We start from the raw sequence: 12,672 nt of genomic DNA, 5'->3' as shown, positions 1-12,672 counted from the left end.
TCTGACCTGGCTTGGCTTTCATGACTGAGTCCTTTCCTGATTCTTTCATCCCTCTAATTGCTCCTTCAGCATGTTGTTTGAAGAATCCTTCTAATCCCCCCCCTCCCAATTTTCTGTGTGGGTTCCACAGAGCTCCCCCTCCTTCTTTTCCTTCTCCAATACAGCTATAATTTCTATGCTAACAACTCTGATATTTAGAGCTTGTCTGTGCAAATGTTATACTAGTATAGTTAAAGTAGTATAACCCCCCCTAAGTAAGAGTGGACACTGTAGTACTGATTTAAAGGTGCTTATACTGGTATACCTATTCCACATGTGATGGGGAATAAGATGTACCAGTGTGATATACTGGTACAACCCTAGTGTGGATGAAGTTTTACCAGTATAAAAGTATAACTAGGCTTGGTAGAATTTGATTTTTTTTTTTTTAATAATTTTGATGGATAACATCAATGTTTATTTTTACGCATTTTTTATAAATTTTAGGCTATTTCAATTTTCACAGTTGTGGGGAATTATGAGGGGTTCAGACAATGATTATTTAAAGACAGGAGACATTGATATTCAAAAAGTTAATGCTTTATAATCTTTAAAGCCTAAATTGTCAAAATATACAAAGTAAATAACTTTAAATCAACTTCTGATAAGTTCTCAAGCAGTATTTTTCTTACTTTGCCTATCCATACATTTTGATTATCAGTGGAAATATTTATTTATTTGTGCATGTATAGTGAAATTTACATTTACCAATACACATCTGATCCTCCCAAGCCTAAATATAGTGATGTCAGTAAAAAAAAAAATCACATCTCTAACTGAAATAATTATATTGGTGCAAAAGCTATATGTAGACCAGGCTGTAGATCGTAAGATGTGTGGGGCAGGGACCATCTTTCTGTTGTGTTTATAGAGGGCACAGTGGGGCCCTGGTCTATGACTAAGCACTTTGCAATATACAGTAGCTAATCATGGGAGTTTCTAGTCCTTTTTATAGATTTCCTTCTATTCCAGCAGTTCTCAAACTGTAAGTCAGGACCCCATTTTAATGGGGTCCCCAGGGTGACTTACACTTGCTGGGGCCCAGAGCTGAAGCCTGAGCCCCATCGCTCGGGACCAAAGTCCCAGGGCTTTAGCCCTGTGCGGCAGGGCTCAGGTTACATGCCCTGGGGTTTCAGCTTTGGCCCTCCTGCCCAGGGTGGTGGGGCTTGGGTGGACTCAGGCTTCAGTACTTCCTCCTGGGCTCGTGTAGTAATTTTTGTTGTCAGGGGTCCCGGTGCAATGAAGTTTGAGAACCCCTGCTCTATTCCAATAGCCCAGCTCAGATTAGATCATTCAAATTTAAAATTTACTCTGTTTTTCTTCTCAATTTTAAGCTTATTATAGACTAAACTTGCATAGCAGGTACTTTCTCTTGATTCATTTAATTTCCAGGTGGTATTTGGCTTAAATCTCTACAAAGGTTTTAAAAAAACCTTTCTTTGATAATATAACTGACTGGAAACCACTGGAGTAGCAAACATAACTGGCATTTCCCCTCTTCTTTGCAGTTCTTGAGACGGCAGCAGGTTCTTCAGTTATACAGAAGAATTCTCCAGGCTATTCGTCAGGTACCTACCGAAACTGATCGGCACTATCTAAAGGAGTGGGCAAGGGAAGAATTCAAAAGAAATAAAGATGCAACAGATGAGGTGAGCAATCGGAGGCAGAAGCCTCATAGCAATGTCTTTTATATACTTTGCAGCACTCTTAGTGCTACAGATTATGGTTTGTCATATGCTTTGTTTTTTTAAGAACTGCACCAAGACTTCTATAACACCTGTTTTTGTATCTATTTTGCTGATTTTTCTAAAACAAGTAATGTTTATACAAAAGCGATACAATATATTGGGGAGAGATTTCAGAGTGGTAGCCGTGTTAGTCTGTATCAGCAAAAACAAGGAGGAGTACTTGTGGCACCTTTATAGACTAACAAATTTTTTGGGCATAAGGTTTCGCGGGCTAAAACCCACTTCATCAGATACACGGAGTGGAAAATACAGTAGGATGATATATAGCAGTACACAAAAAGATGGGAGTTGCTTTACCCAGTGGGGGAGTCGAGACAAATCAATTAAAGTGGGCTATTATCAACAGGATGAAAAATCACACCATGAGAATGATTAAAAGATTAGGAAACAGGGCTTATAGTGATAGAGTCAATCTATTTAGGTTAACAGAGAAAGTTAGGGGTGACTTGATTAGTCTGTTAGTATATACACAAGAAACAAATATTTAATAATGGGCTCTTTAACCTAGCAAAGAAAGGTATAACACAATCCAATGACTGAAAGTTCAAGCTACACAAATTCAGACTGGAACTGAAGCGTAAATTTTTGACAGTGAGGGTAAATAACTATTGGAATAATTTAAGAAGGCTCAGAGTGGATTCTCCCATCACCAACAATTTTTAAATCAAGATTGGATATTTTTTCTAAAATATATACTCTAGGAATTATTTTGGGGAAGTTTTATGGCCTGTGTTGTACAGGAGGTTGGACTAGATGATCACAATGGTCCCTTTCTGGCCTTGGAATCTATGAAAACTATCAACACTATCTCTCCTTTTCTTTCTTGCTTGTAAATAAAGTTTTTCTGATTTTTTTTTTCTGATTTCTTAAATTAAATAAACAAAACAAAAACTGCTTGCTTGAAATAAGAATCAGACAAAACTTTTAATTTTACAACTTTTGTATTGAATAGTGGAGAGCAAGTTTAAGTTTACTAATGCTGGACCTGCCTTTTATGATATCTGTTGGGGTTATGTTTAAATTAGTATTTATTAATTTTGGCTGAACAAAACAGACTTGACTTGATATCTGTATAGGAAGCAGCAATGGGTGGGGAAAACTTCACCTTTTCTCAAACATTTCTACACCCCGTCTTGCCAGTTGTGCACCTTTCCTAGTCAGTAGTAAAGAATTACTGGCTGGAATTATGCAGACTAAAGAATTTCAGAAGAATGTCCACACCATTTATCTCTTAAAAATCCCTCTCTACAATGCACATCTGTGGTTCTTACCATTTATTCACAGAAACATTGGAAAGGACATGGATGTATAAAGAAAATACTAATGTAGTTAGATTTTTGAATCAAAGAAACTTTTCCACTTACTTTTAAGCCACAGGAATAACCCCCAATGGCACTATTAAGAACTTAAGGAAAAATGAATGGCAAATTAATATACGCAGTGTTGTAGCCGTGTCGGTCCCAGTATGTTAGAGAGACAAGGTGAGTGAGGTAATGTCTTTTATTGGACCAACTTCTGTTGGTGAGAGACAGTTGCTTCACCTATCATAATGAACATATTGTTTTGTCTTCATTGTTTTAGAGGCTGAATGCTTTATTGTGTGCCGTTGACTCAGGCAAAGAAATTGAGTGAAAAATGCAGCAACTCTGGCAAAAATATGTGTACTGTAGTGTGTTATACGTGTTCAGCCCAACAGATTCCATTTCACTTTACAGGATGCAATTAGGATGATGATTACTCAGGGCAACATGCAGCTTCAGGAGCTTGAGAGAACACTTCAGCTGGCAAACTCCTAACCTTAATTCTGAGAGCCAATGGACTTTCATCCACTGTGAGAAGTACAGTACTTTCTCCAGGATGCAGCACCTCATCTTATGCAAAGATACCGGTAATGTTTCAAGGTGGAATACAGTACAATTCCATTATTTCCTTTCTCTTTTTGAGTCTGTTACCTGAATATTTGGCATAGAAAAATTACTTACGCCATATTTGTTCAAATAATCGAAAGTGTGGCATAATACCTGCTGAGAGAAGAGCAGCATTGCCAAAGAAAAAAAAGAAATTCAAACCAGATTTTTGTTTGTTTTTTCCTACGTTAGTACTTCTAAATGTTACAATCTTATGGGAGTCTTCTCTAGAGTCCCAAACTCCTGAAGTTTGTTTCATAATAAACTTGTTCAAAATACTAAGAAAATTCCCCATGTGTAGGTGATAACTTGATCCTGTTTGTTTGAAGTAGTGTCTTTAATCATAATCATGATAGATTAAACCTTAACAGTGTGAGAGAATTTAACCTAGGATATGGTTATTGCCAAATTAAGAAATAGCTCTTGTGATTGTACTGACAAGTGTTCATCTCTTACATAAAGTAGAACAAACAGAAAAGGTATATTAATGTTGTGGCCCTTCCTCATGTTGTATTCCCCACATGAATGGCAACATATTTTGTTTATATCAATTTCAAAAGTAAAGGAGGTTGAGTTTCTCTGAATGTAAATAGCTATATATCCAAACAACAGATGTACACAGCTGCCAGCTAGTATGTCTTGGTTCAGCTCTAACAAGCAGCAGACCAAGTTTCTTCAAAGCTATACCTGCAGTCTTGGTTGAAAGACTTCACAAGGCTGGTTAGCCAACCACTGACTGACTGACGGGCTGTTAGAAAGAAATTTCTCCTGTAGTTAGGCTATATTCCAAAATTGTTGTCTATGGGGTTTCTTGAGCTTCTCTCTGAAGCATCTGGTTCTGGCCACTACCGAAGACGAGACTCTGGATTAGACAGCTCTCTGGTTTGTGTTGAGAGAGGTTGCTCCTGTGGATTTTTTAAACAGACACTGACAAGATGATGTTAAAAAAATGGAATTCAAAGGAAAATCAATATTCTGGTAGTAGGCTCTTTATTAGTATGTCCTGATTTTTTTTCTTCAGTTCTTTAAAAAACAATCTGCTTCCTTGATGATTAGAAGGGCCTTTTTGAGCAGAGCCTGAGTATATCACCATCAAAGGCCAAATGTTCCCACCCCTCCCACTCCCCTTTCTCTATCTCTATCTGCACACTGCTGCAGGGTTACAGTTTCTTGCAGATCATGCTGACCAGTATTGTCTAATTGTTTCCTTGTCTTTTTCTGTCTGTATCACCTAATGTTTTTATATTGTACATAACACTGTAGGCTCTTTGGGGCTGGGACCATCCTTGTTGAGGCCGTGGGGCTTCTAGGAGCTACCACAATACAAAAAATAAATAACATGAACTCTCAACACACTAGTGAACTTGAGTAAGATAAGATTTTTTTTCTTCATTTTAACTTGTCTTCAATTACAGTAACCTTAAGGGATAAGAAAGTGTGATTTTTTTTTTTTCAAGTTGGTATCTCTTTAATTTCTGCCAACTAGTTGAGCTTGTCATTAACACTCTGTCCCTTTTACAGTGTTGAGCTCAGGATTTAAAATGTACTAGAACCCTTTTATTGTAACATTAAATTAATTGTGCTTTATATAAACTTATGCTGGCCTACTCCCACAGTAACACAAACCTTTTAACAAATTCACAAAAAACAGTTAAAACATTTGAAACTTTGTTTTGAAAACTTCCCTTTTTCTATCTAGAGAGAAACTTTGCTTGGTAGTCTTAAGGTTATAGTAGAAGTCTTTGCTGGAAAAGTCAGATTTAGGTGGCAACTTCTGAGGGTTAGTGGGTGAAGTTCAACCAACATACTTTTAAAATAAACACACCCAGTGGGAGATATAAGCTTCATGGATCTTTTCTAAATTGCAGCTTCAGTTTGTTCCTTGCTTGCACTTTAGCTGCTAGAAACAATCACTGGCAAAGCACACAAACTTATTAGCTATTCTAGTACTTAGCAGTCTCGATCAATCTTGTTTTTAGCTTGCCTCTTTGGTCACAGGCTTACAGCAATATTGCAAGGGTAGATTACTCCTCGCGGGCTAAGCTGGTCTCTTAGAAGGCAAAAGAGGTAGAAGAAATAAGGAGGCACTGACACATAGGTAGGGAGTAATATTAGGAACATCAGGTTCATATCCCAGCTGTTGCTCAGGATTTAGCTGACCCTCTAAAGGTGATGTCATCTGGCTCCTTCTACTTGTCTGATCAGATTAGGACATCATTCAGATGCAGGAAAATGATGTCGAGGTCCCAACAGGTGGTGAGAGTGGTGACAACCATGATTAGTGAAGCTCTGACTCACAGTAAGGCCTTTCTCCTCCTCTCTCCCTTCAACAAGCTGCCAGCTGCCCCCAGAAAAACATAGTACAGAAAGAGATGACCCCCTTAATCAAAACCAACATCTAGCAATCCTAATGGGCATTTCCTTTCACTTGTATTCTAGCAATTGTGATTTTACCAGAGTCTTGAAACCGTGTAATCACAGTTTTTAGTTCAAACATTCAGATTGTAAATTTCTTTAACTCAGCTTGTGCTTAGTTTTTATAAGCAATTTTATATAACAAATTGTACAGGTCAAAATGAACTTTGTCACTCCTTACCCACTTTGGGCAATATAAGACTTCCAACCAGGGTACAGTCCTTGACTGAGAACGTCCCATGAAGCAACTAACCCAGTTGGTTCCGTAAGTCTGTAGGAGCACAATGTGCGGACTCCATCAGAGTCCATGTGAGTCTCTCTGCCAGAAGCCTTTTAGGGGTTATGAGATCTGCTGCAGGAGTCCATGCAGGAATTAGAAACTCTCATGGAATAATGGGATTAATTTTGGTTGTGTATGTAAAAGGGCAGGGTGGATTATGTGGGTAGTAGCCAAGAATCACTTCAATTTTGCCTAATGTGTAGAGTGTGGGGTAGGGGAGAATGCCAGAAAAGGCTCCCTTTCCCTGTGTCCCATGGTAAATGTTGTGTTGAATGAATAATACCTGTCACTAAATTAGTTAATCCTTATAGAACCTCTGTAAGATAATTTTTGTACCTAAGTATTATCCGCATTTTATAGATAGTAAATTAATGGGAAAACTGGGATTAGAATTCAGGGGCTTAGTTCCCACTAGGGCTGTCAATTAATCGCAGTTAAAAAATATTAATTGCAATTAATTGCAGCTTTAATCGCACTGTCAAACAATAGAATACCAATTGTAATTTATTAAATATTTTGGATGTTTTTCTACATTTTCATCTATATTGTATTCCATGTTGTAATTGAAATCAAAGTGTATATTTTTATTACAAATATTTGCACTGTAAAAATGATAAACAAGAAATAGTATTTTTCAGTTCACCTCATACAAATACTGTAGTGCAATCTTTGTCATTAAAGTGCAACTTGCAAATGTAGATTTTTTTTGTTACATAACTGCACTCAAAAACAAAACAGTGTAAAACTTTAGAGCCTACAATCCACTCAGTCCTACTTCTTGTTCAGCCAATTGCTAAGACAAACAAGTTAGTTTACATTTACAGAAGATAATGCTGCCCTCATCTTCTGCCCACCAGAAAGTGAGAACAGGCATTTGCATGGCACTTTTGTAGCCAGCATTGCAAGGTATTTACATGCCAGATATGCTAAACATTCTATGCCCCTTCATGCTTCGGCCATCATTCCAGAGGACATGCTGATGATGCTTGTTAAAAAAAAAAAATGCATTAATTAAATTTGTAACTGTACTCCTTAGGGGGAGAATTGTATGTCTCCTGCTCTGTTTTACCTGCATTCTGCATATATATTTCATGTTATAGCAGTCTCGGATGATGACCCAGCACATGTTGCTCATTTTAAGAACACTTTCACTGCAGATTTGACAAAACGCAAAGAAGGTACAAATGTGAGATTTCTAAAGACAGCTACAGCTCTCAACCCAAGGTTTAAGAATCTGAAGTGCCTTCCAAAATCTGCAAGGGATGAGGTATGGAGCATGCTTTCAGAAGTCTTAAAAGAGCAACACTTTGATGCAGAAACTACAGAACCCACACCACCAAAAAAAGAGAATCCACCTTCTGCTGGTGGCATCTGACTCAGATAATGAAAATCAACATGCGTTGGTCTGCACTGCTTTGGATTGCTAGTGAGCAGAACCCGTCATCAACATGGACGCATGCCTGCTGGAACGGTGGTTGAAGCATGAAGGGACATATGAATCTTTAGTGCATCTGGCATGTAAATATCTTGCGATGCTGGCTACAACAGTGCCATGCGAATATCTGTTCTCAGTTTCAGGTGACATTGTAAACAAGAAGGGACAGCATTAGCTCCTGCAAATGTAAACAAACTTCTGTGTCTGAGCAATTGGCTGAACAAGAAGTAGGACTGAGTGGACTTGCAGACTCTAAAATTTTACATTTTTATTTTTGAATGCATTTTTTTTGTACATAACTCTACATTTGAAAGTTCAACTTTCATGATAGAGTCTGCACTACAGTACTTAGGTGAATTGAAAAATACTATTTTTACAGTGCAAATACTTGTAATCAAAAATAAATATGAAGTGAGCACTGTACACTTTGTATTCTGTGTTGTAATTGAAATCAATATATTTGAAAATGTAGAAAACATCCAAAAATATTAAATAAATGGTATTCTATTATTAACAGTGCAATTAATTGAGATTCATTTTTTTAATTGCTTGACAGCCCTGGTTCTTTGAATTTATTATTTTAAACTGCTTCTCATTTCCCACTCTGTATCTGCAGTTTTCAATGTGATCAACTCTGTAAAGCTAGAAAACACATGAAAAATAGCTTTCTGAGCAACATTTATGTTTAATTACTAGGCAAAAACATTCACTTTTTATCAAGATGATACAAAAATTAAATAGATAACATGCCTCTGCATTCCTACAGTAGCTTAAACAATTGACTTAAAAAAGTTGTAAACATATGAAAATGTCTAATTCTTTATTTTTGACTACTGAAGTCAAAGCATTAGCATTAACAAATATCTCCATTACTACAGATATACTGTACTTGTCTTAATAGTGCATTAATAAGAATTAAAAATACTGTAATATAATACAATTTTCTTTGCTTTATACATGTACTAAAAAGATATGAGCTCGATTTCTAAAGAGTTAATGTTTACAATACTGTAAAGTACGTTTTGTTCATCTGGATTTCCAGTGTCAAGAGATTGCTTGTTTGGTTTTTTTTTCCTTGGCATAATATTGCAGTTTTTTTTTTTAAGTGGAATGATTTAGGATAGCTGTTCCTGGGCTATCGTGATCTCTGTTAAATAGCCTTGTCTCTATTGTCAGTATCTTATGGAGTCTCCTACTAGATTAAAGCACAAAGCCCTAGATGGATAGAGCTGCAACTATCTATGGTAACTTACGTTTGTACATTACTGAGCAGAATTGGGGCCCAACACGGTTGAGGCTTTTAGACACTACTGCAATATAAACGATAAATAATAAGCTCAAAGATTCTCAATAGCAGTTCACAAAGGGGAATTTTCTGTCCATCAAAGTTGGACATTTTCATTTATGGCAAACGATGTGGCCAAACTGCTATCAGAATTTTCTGTTCAGTACAGTCAGCCTTGGTGTTCTGCTAGTCAGTTTGCAGTTGTCTACTTATTAAGCTTGGTGGTCTGGAATGGATTTTCCTTTAGAAAACAATGGACATATAAGGTCCCTAATTCTTCTTTTTTTCACTTAAAGGGAAATGGATGTAGGAAAACAAAAGAAAGAGGGGGTTACTTAAGAGGTGCTAGGCAAGTCATTTGGTGTGAAATCTTGGCCTTACTGAAGATAATGGGAGTTTTGCCATTTACTTTAGTGGAGCCAGGAATTTACACTGGGTCTGTGTTTCATGCTCCTATAGAAAATTGGAATTTAGGCATCTCAGAGGAAGAGTCTTGCCTATGAGCGTACTGCTGCTCATAAAACATAGTGAGGACTTGGTAAAATATTTGCCACTCATCTGATATAAGAAATTACAACTTTTCAATAAGGTTACTTGAATAGATACCTTCACTAATCATGTAACCTGTAATAATTATTCAAACAATAATTAAGGAGAAGTCAAAGTTACAGTATGCTTGAACAACGCAAACCCAAGGCAGAGGAAAGTATCAGTGGGAAGCTTCTGTAAACAAAACTTATTTCTAACAAAACCATTTCCATTAGGTGTTTTTTGTGACCTACAAGGAAATGGGAAAACTCTCTCTTTAGAATGTGATTTGGGTTATTGGTACCTGGTGATGAAGTACCTGGTAATTCTTATCTCTGACTGTAAAATTTTATGGGCTCATAGTATCATGAGTGTATCCCATCTGCAGAGACTTACTGTTTTATGACTACATAAACAGTCTTTTTGGATATTTACTCCCGGTATTTCTGGAACTTCTAATTTCTAAAATTACATCTCATTAAAAGGGGCAGTTCTTATATTTGTATGTATTGGGTTCAATACTCTACATACTAATAGATCTCAAAATCAGCCACACTGCAGTTCATATAAAAAACAATTCCTCAGTTTCCATGCCTGCACCTGTTTTCTTGATGCTAGCTTTCTTTTTGCACCTTAGTCCTTAATTTATTGAGCTCCTCTTCTAAACTTTTAATATGCTCCTTGAGTGCAGCTTTGTCTTGCTGTGCTTTTTGATTAGCTTGGCACTGGGCTTCGTCAATCTTCCGCTCATACCACTTTTCCATTTGAGTGGAAACAGCCTCAAAAAAGTACTGAGTAATCTCCAGAGCTTGTGAAGTGTCTTTGATCTGAGGGGCTGGTTGATCTCCAGGCAGAGCGGATGGTTGCTGTGGCTGGGTATGTGTTACTGTGTGTTGCTGGGGCCTGTGTCTTGACTGCCCACTTTTGCCAGACTTCTTTGTTTGAGTTCCTTTGTCTATGAAGTAGCCACTCTGTTGCTCAGTCTTTGCAAATTCAGTCAAGGGCTGCAAAGCAGTTTGTACCTTAACATGTCTTAATTTGGAACCTGAATGCTCTGACAATGGCACTTCCTGTTGGAACCTGTCAAAAGCACTGGAGCTAAAAGCTTTGTCTTTAGGCCTAACAACTTGAGGGACTGCAGAAGGAGCTGGACAAGCAGATATCATTTGTTGCTCTGCACCTATAAATTAAAAAAAGAATGAGAGTTCTGAGCAGACATTTATGCAAATATTAAGAGAATCTCCCGTTCTGAGAATTGGGAAGGCCAAGGTTTCCTATATACCATGCTATACATTTTGTAGACGTTTATAATATATTGTCTTATATCTAGGGCTGTCAATCGCGAATAATCACACTTATAACAATAGACTACCACTTGAAATATATTAAATATTTTGAATGTTTTTCTACATTTTCAATATTGATTTCAATTACAACACAATACAAAGTGCACAGTGCTCACTTTATCATTTTTACAGTGCCTATATTTGTAATCAAAAATATAAACAAAAGAAACAGTATTTTTCAGTTCCTCTTAAAAGTACAGAAGTGCAATCTCTTTATCGTGAAAGTGTAACTTACAAATGCAGATTTTTTTTGGATACATAACTGCACTCAAAAACAAAGCAGTGTAAAACTTTAGAGTCTACAAGTCCACTCAGTGCTACTACTTATTCTGCCAATTGCTAAGACAAAGAAGTTTCTTTACACTGCCTGGTTCTTATTTACAATGTCACCTGAAAGTGAGAACAGGTGTTCACAGGGCACTTTTGTAGCTGGTGTTGCAAGGTATTTACATGCCAGATATGCTAAACATTCCTATACCCCTTCATGCTTCCGGCACCATTCCAGAGTACATGTTTCCATGCTGATGATGCTCATTAAAAAAAAAAAAAAGGCGTCAATTAAATTTGTGACTGTACTCCTTAAGGGGAGAATTGTATGTCTGCTGCTCTGTTTTACCCACATTCTGCATGTATTTCATGTTCTAGCAGTCTCGGCTGATGACCGAGTACATGTTCTTTTTAAAAACACTTTCGCAGCAGATTTGACAAAACACAAAGAAGATACTGATGTGAGATTTCTAAAAATAGCTACAGCACTCTCCTCTCAGATTCTTCAACTGTGGGTTATGAGGTGTGAAGCATGCTTTTAGAAATCTTAAAAGAGCAACACTCATGATGGTTTGCGTTCTGTAGTTTCCACGTTAAAGAAAATCAACCTTCTACTGGTGGCATCTGACTCATGATGATGAAAATGAACATGTCAGTCCACACTGCTTTGGATCATTATCAAGCAGAACCCATCATCTCCTGCAAATTGTAACCAACCTTGTTTGTCTGAGTGACTGGCTGACCAAGAAGTAGGACTGAGTGGACTTGTAGGCTCTAAAGTTTTACATTTTTATATGCAGTTTTTTTGTACATAATTCTACAGTTGTAAGTTCAACTTTCATGATAAAGAGATTGCACTACAGTACTTGTATGAGGTAGAATTGAATTTTTTTGTTTACAGTGCAAATATTTGTAATAAAAAAATATAAAGTGAGCCCTGTACACTTTGTATTCTGTTGTAATTTAAATTAATAATTTGAAAATGTAGTAAACATCCAAAAATAATTAAAATAAATGGTATTCTAGTGTTAACAGTGCAATTAATTTTTTTAATCGCTTGACAGCCCTACATATATCACTTCTTCCTATTGATAAATTCACAGGCTAGTGACTTGACTTACACACATTTGTTCAAAGAAAATGCAGCCTACTTGCCCGAGAACGTAAATTGAGGCGTGATCATAGGATGCCTTTTCTGTAGGCCAGCAAGATCAGACATCACAGAGATCAGGCTTTTGGTCTTTAGGTTAGTGTGTGCTAGAAGAACTACACTTAGCAAGCTGTTCATTCAGTAATATTAGAATCAGAAAACCATATGTTCAAGAATGGAATGTACTCCTATGGTGATCATCAAGGGAGAAAAAAGGAAGAATGAACAAAAAGGGTGTGTGGAGTTAGGATAGATAAACCATAAAAGAATAG

At 36.9% G+C, this 12,672-nt stretch overlaps 2 protein-coding genes across 8 annotated transcripts in view; one reads left to right on the top strand and one right to left on the bottom strand.

Annotated features, from left to right (window-relative positions):
- Window positions 1–12,672, top strand: part of LYRM2 (LYR motif containing 2) — a 63,638-nt gene that overhangs the window by 1,102 nt on the left and 49,864 nt on the right. For 6 of the 7 annotated variants that reach the window (XR_013345600.1, XR_013345598.1, XR_013345597.1 and 3 more), the window contains exons 2-3: window positions 1,548–1,688; window positions 3,503–3,675. Coding sequence is in view for 1 of the 7 variants with exons in the window: in XM_077812815.1 (XP_077668941.1) it covers window positions 1,548–1,688; window positions 3,503–3,583 (222 nt within the window). In the remaining 6 variants the exon portion in view is untranslated. Of the gene's footprint in view, window positions 1–1,547; window positions 1,689–3,502; window positions 5,053–12,672 lie in introns of those variants that run through there. The other variant, XM_077812815.1, reaches the window with a different exon arrangement.
- Window positions 8,504–12,672, bottom strand: part of ANKRD6 (ankyrin repeat domain 6) — a 165,049-nt gene continuing 160,880 nt past the window's right edge. Inside the window, exon 17 of the mRNA XM_077812816.1 lies at window positions 8,504–10,817. Within this exon, the coding sequence (XP_077668942.1) occupies window positions 10,252–10,817 (566 nt within the window). The 3' untranslated portion in view covers window positions 8,504–10,251. The remainder of the gene's footprint in view (window positions 10,818–12,672) is intronic.

Source organism: Eretmochelys imbricata, chromosome 3 (genome assembly GCF_965152235.1).
Source record: "Eretmochelys imbricata isolate rEreImb1 chromosome 3, rEreImb1.hap1, whole genome shotgun sequence".
Classification (NCBI taxonomy): Eukaryota; Metazoa; Chordata; order Testudines; family Cheloniidae; genus Eretmochelys; species Eretmochelys imbricata.
This window is presented reverse-complemented; position numbering and strand designations above follow the sequence as displayed.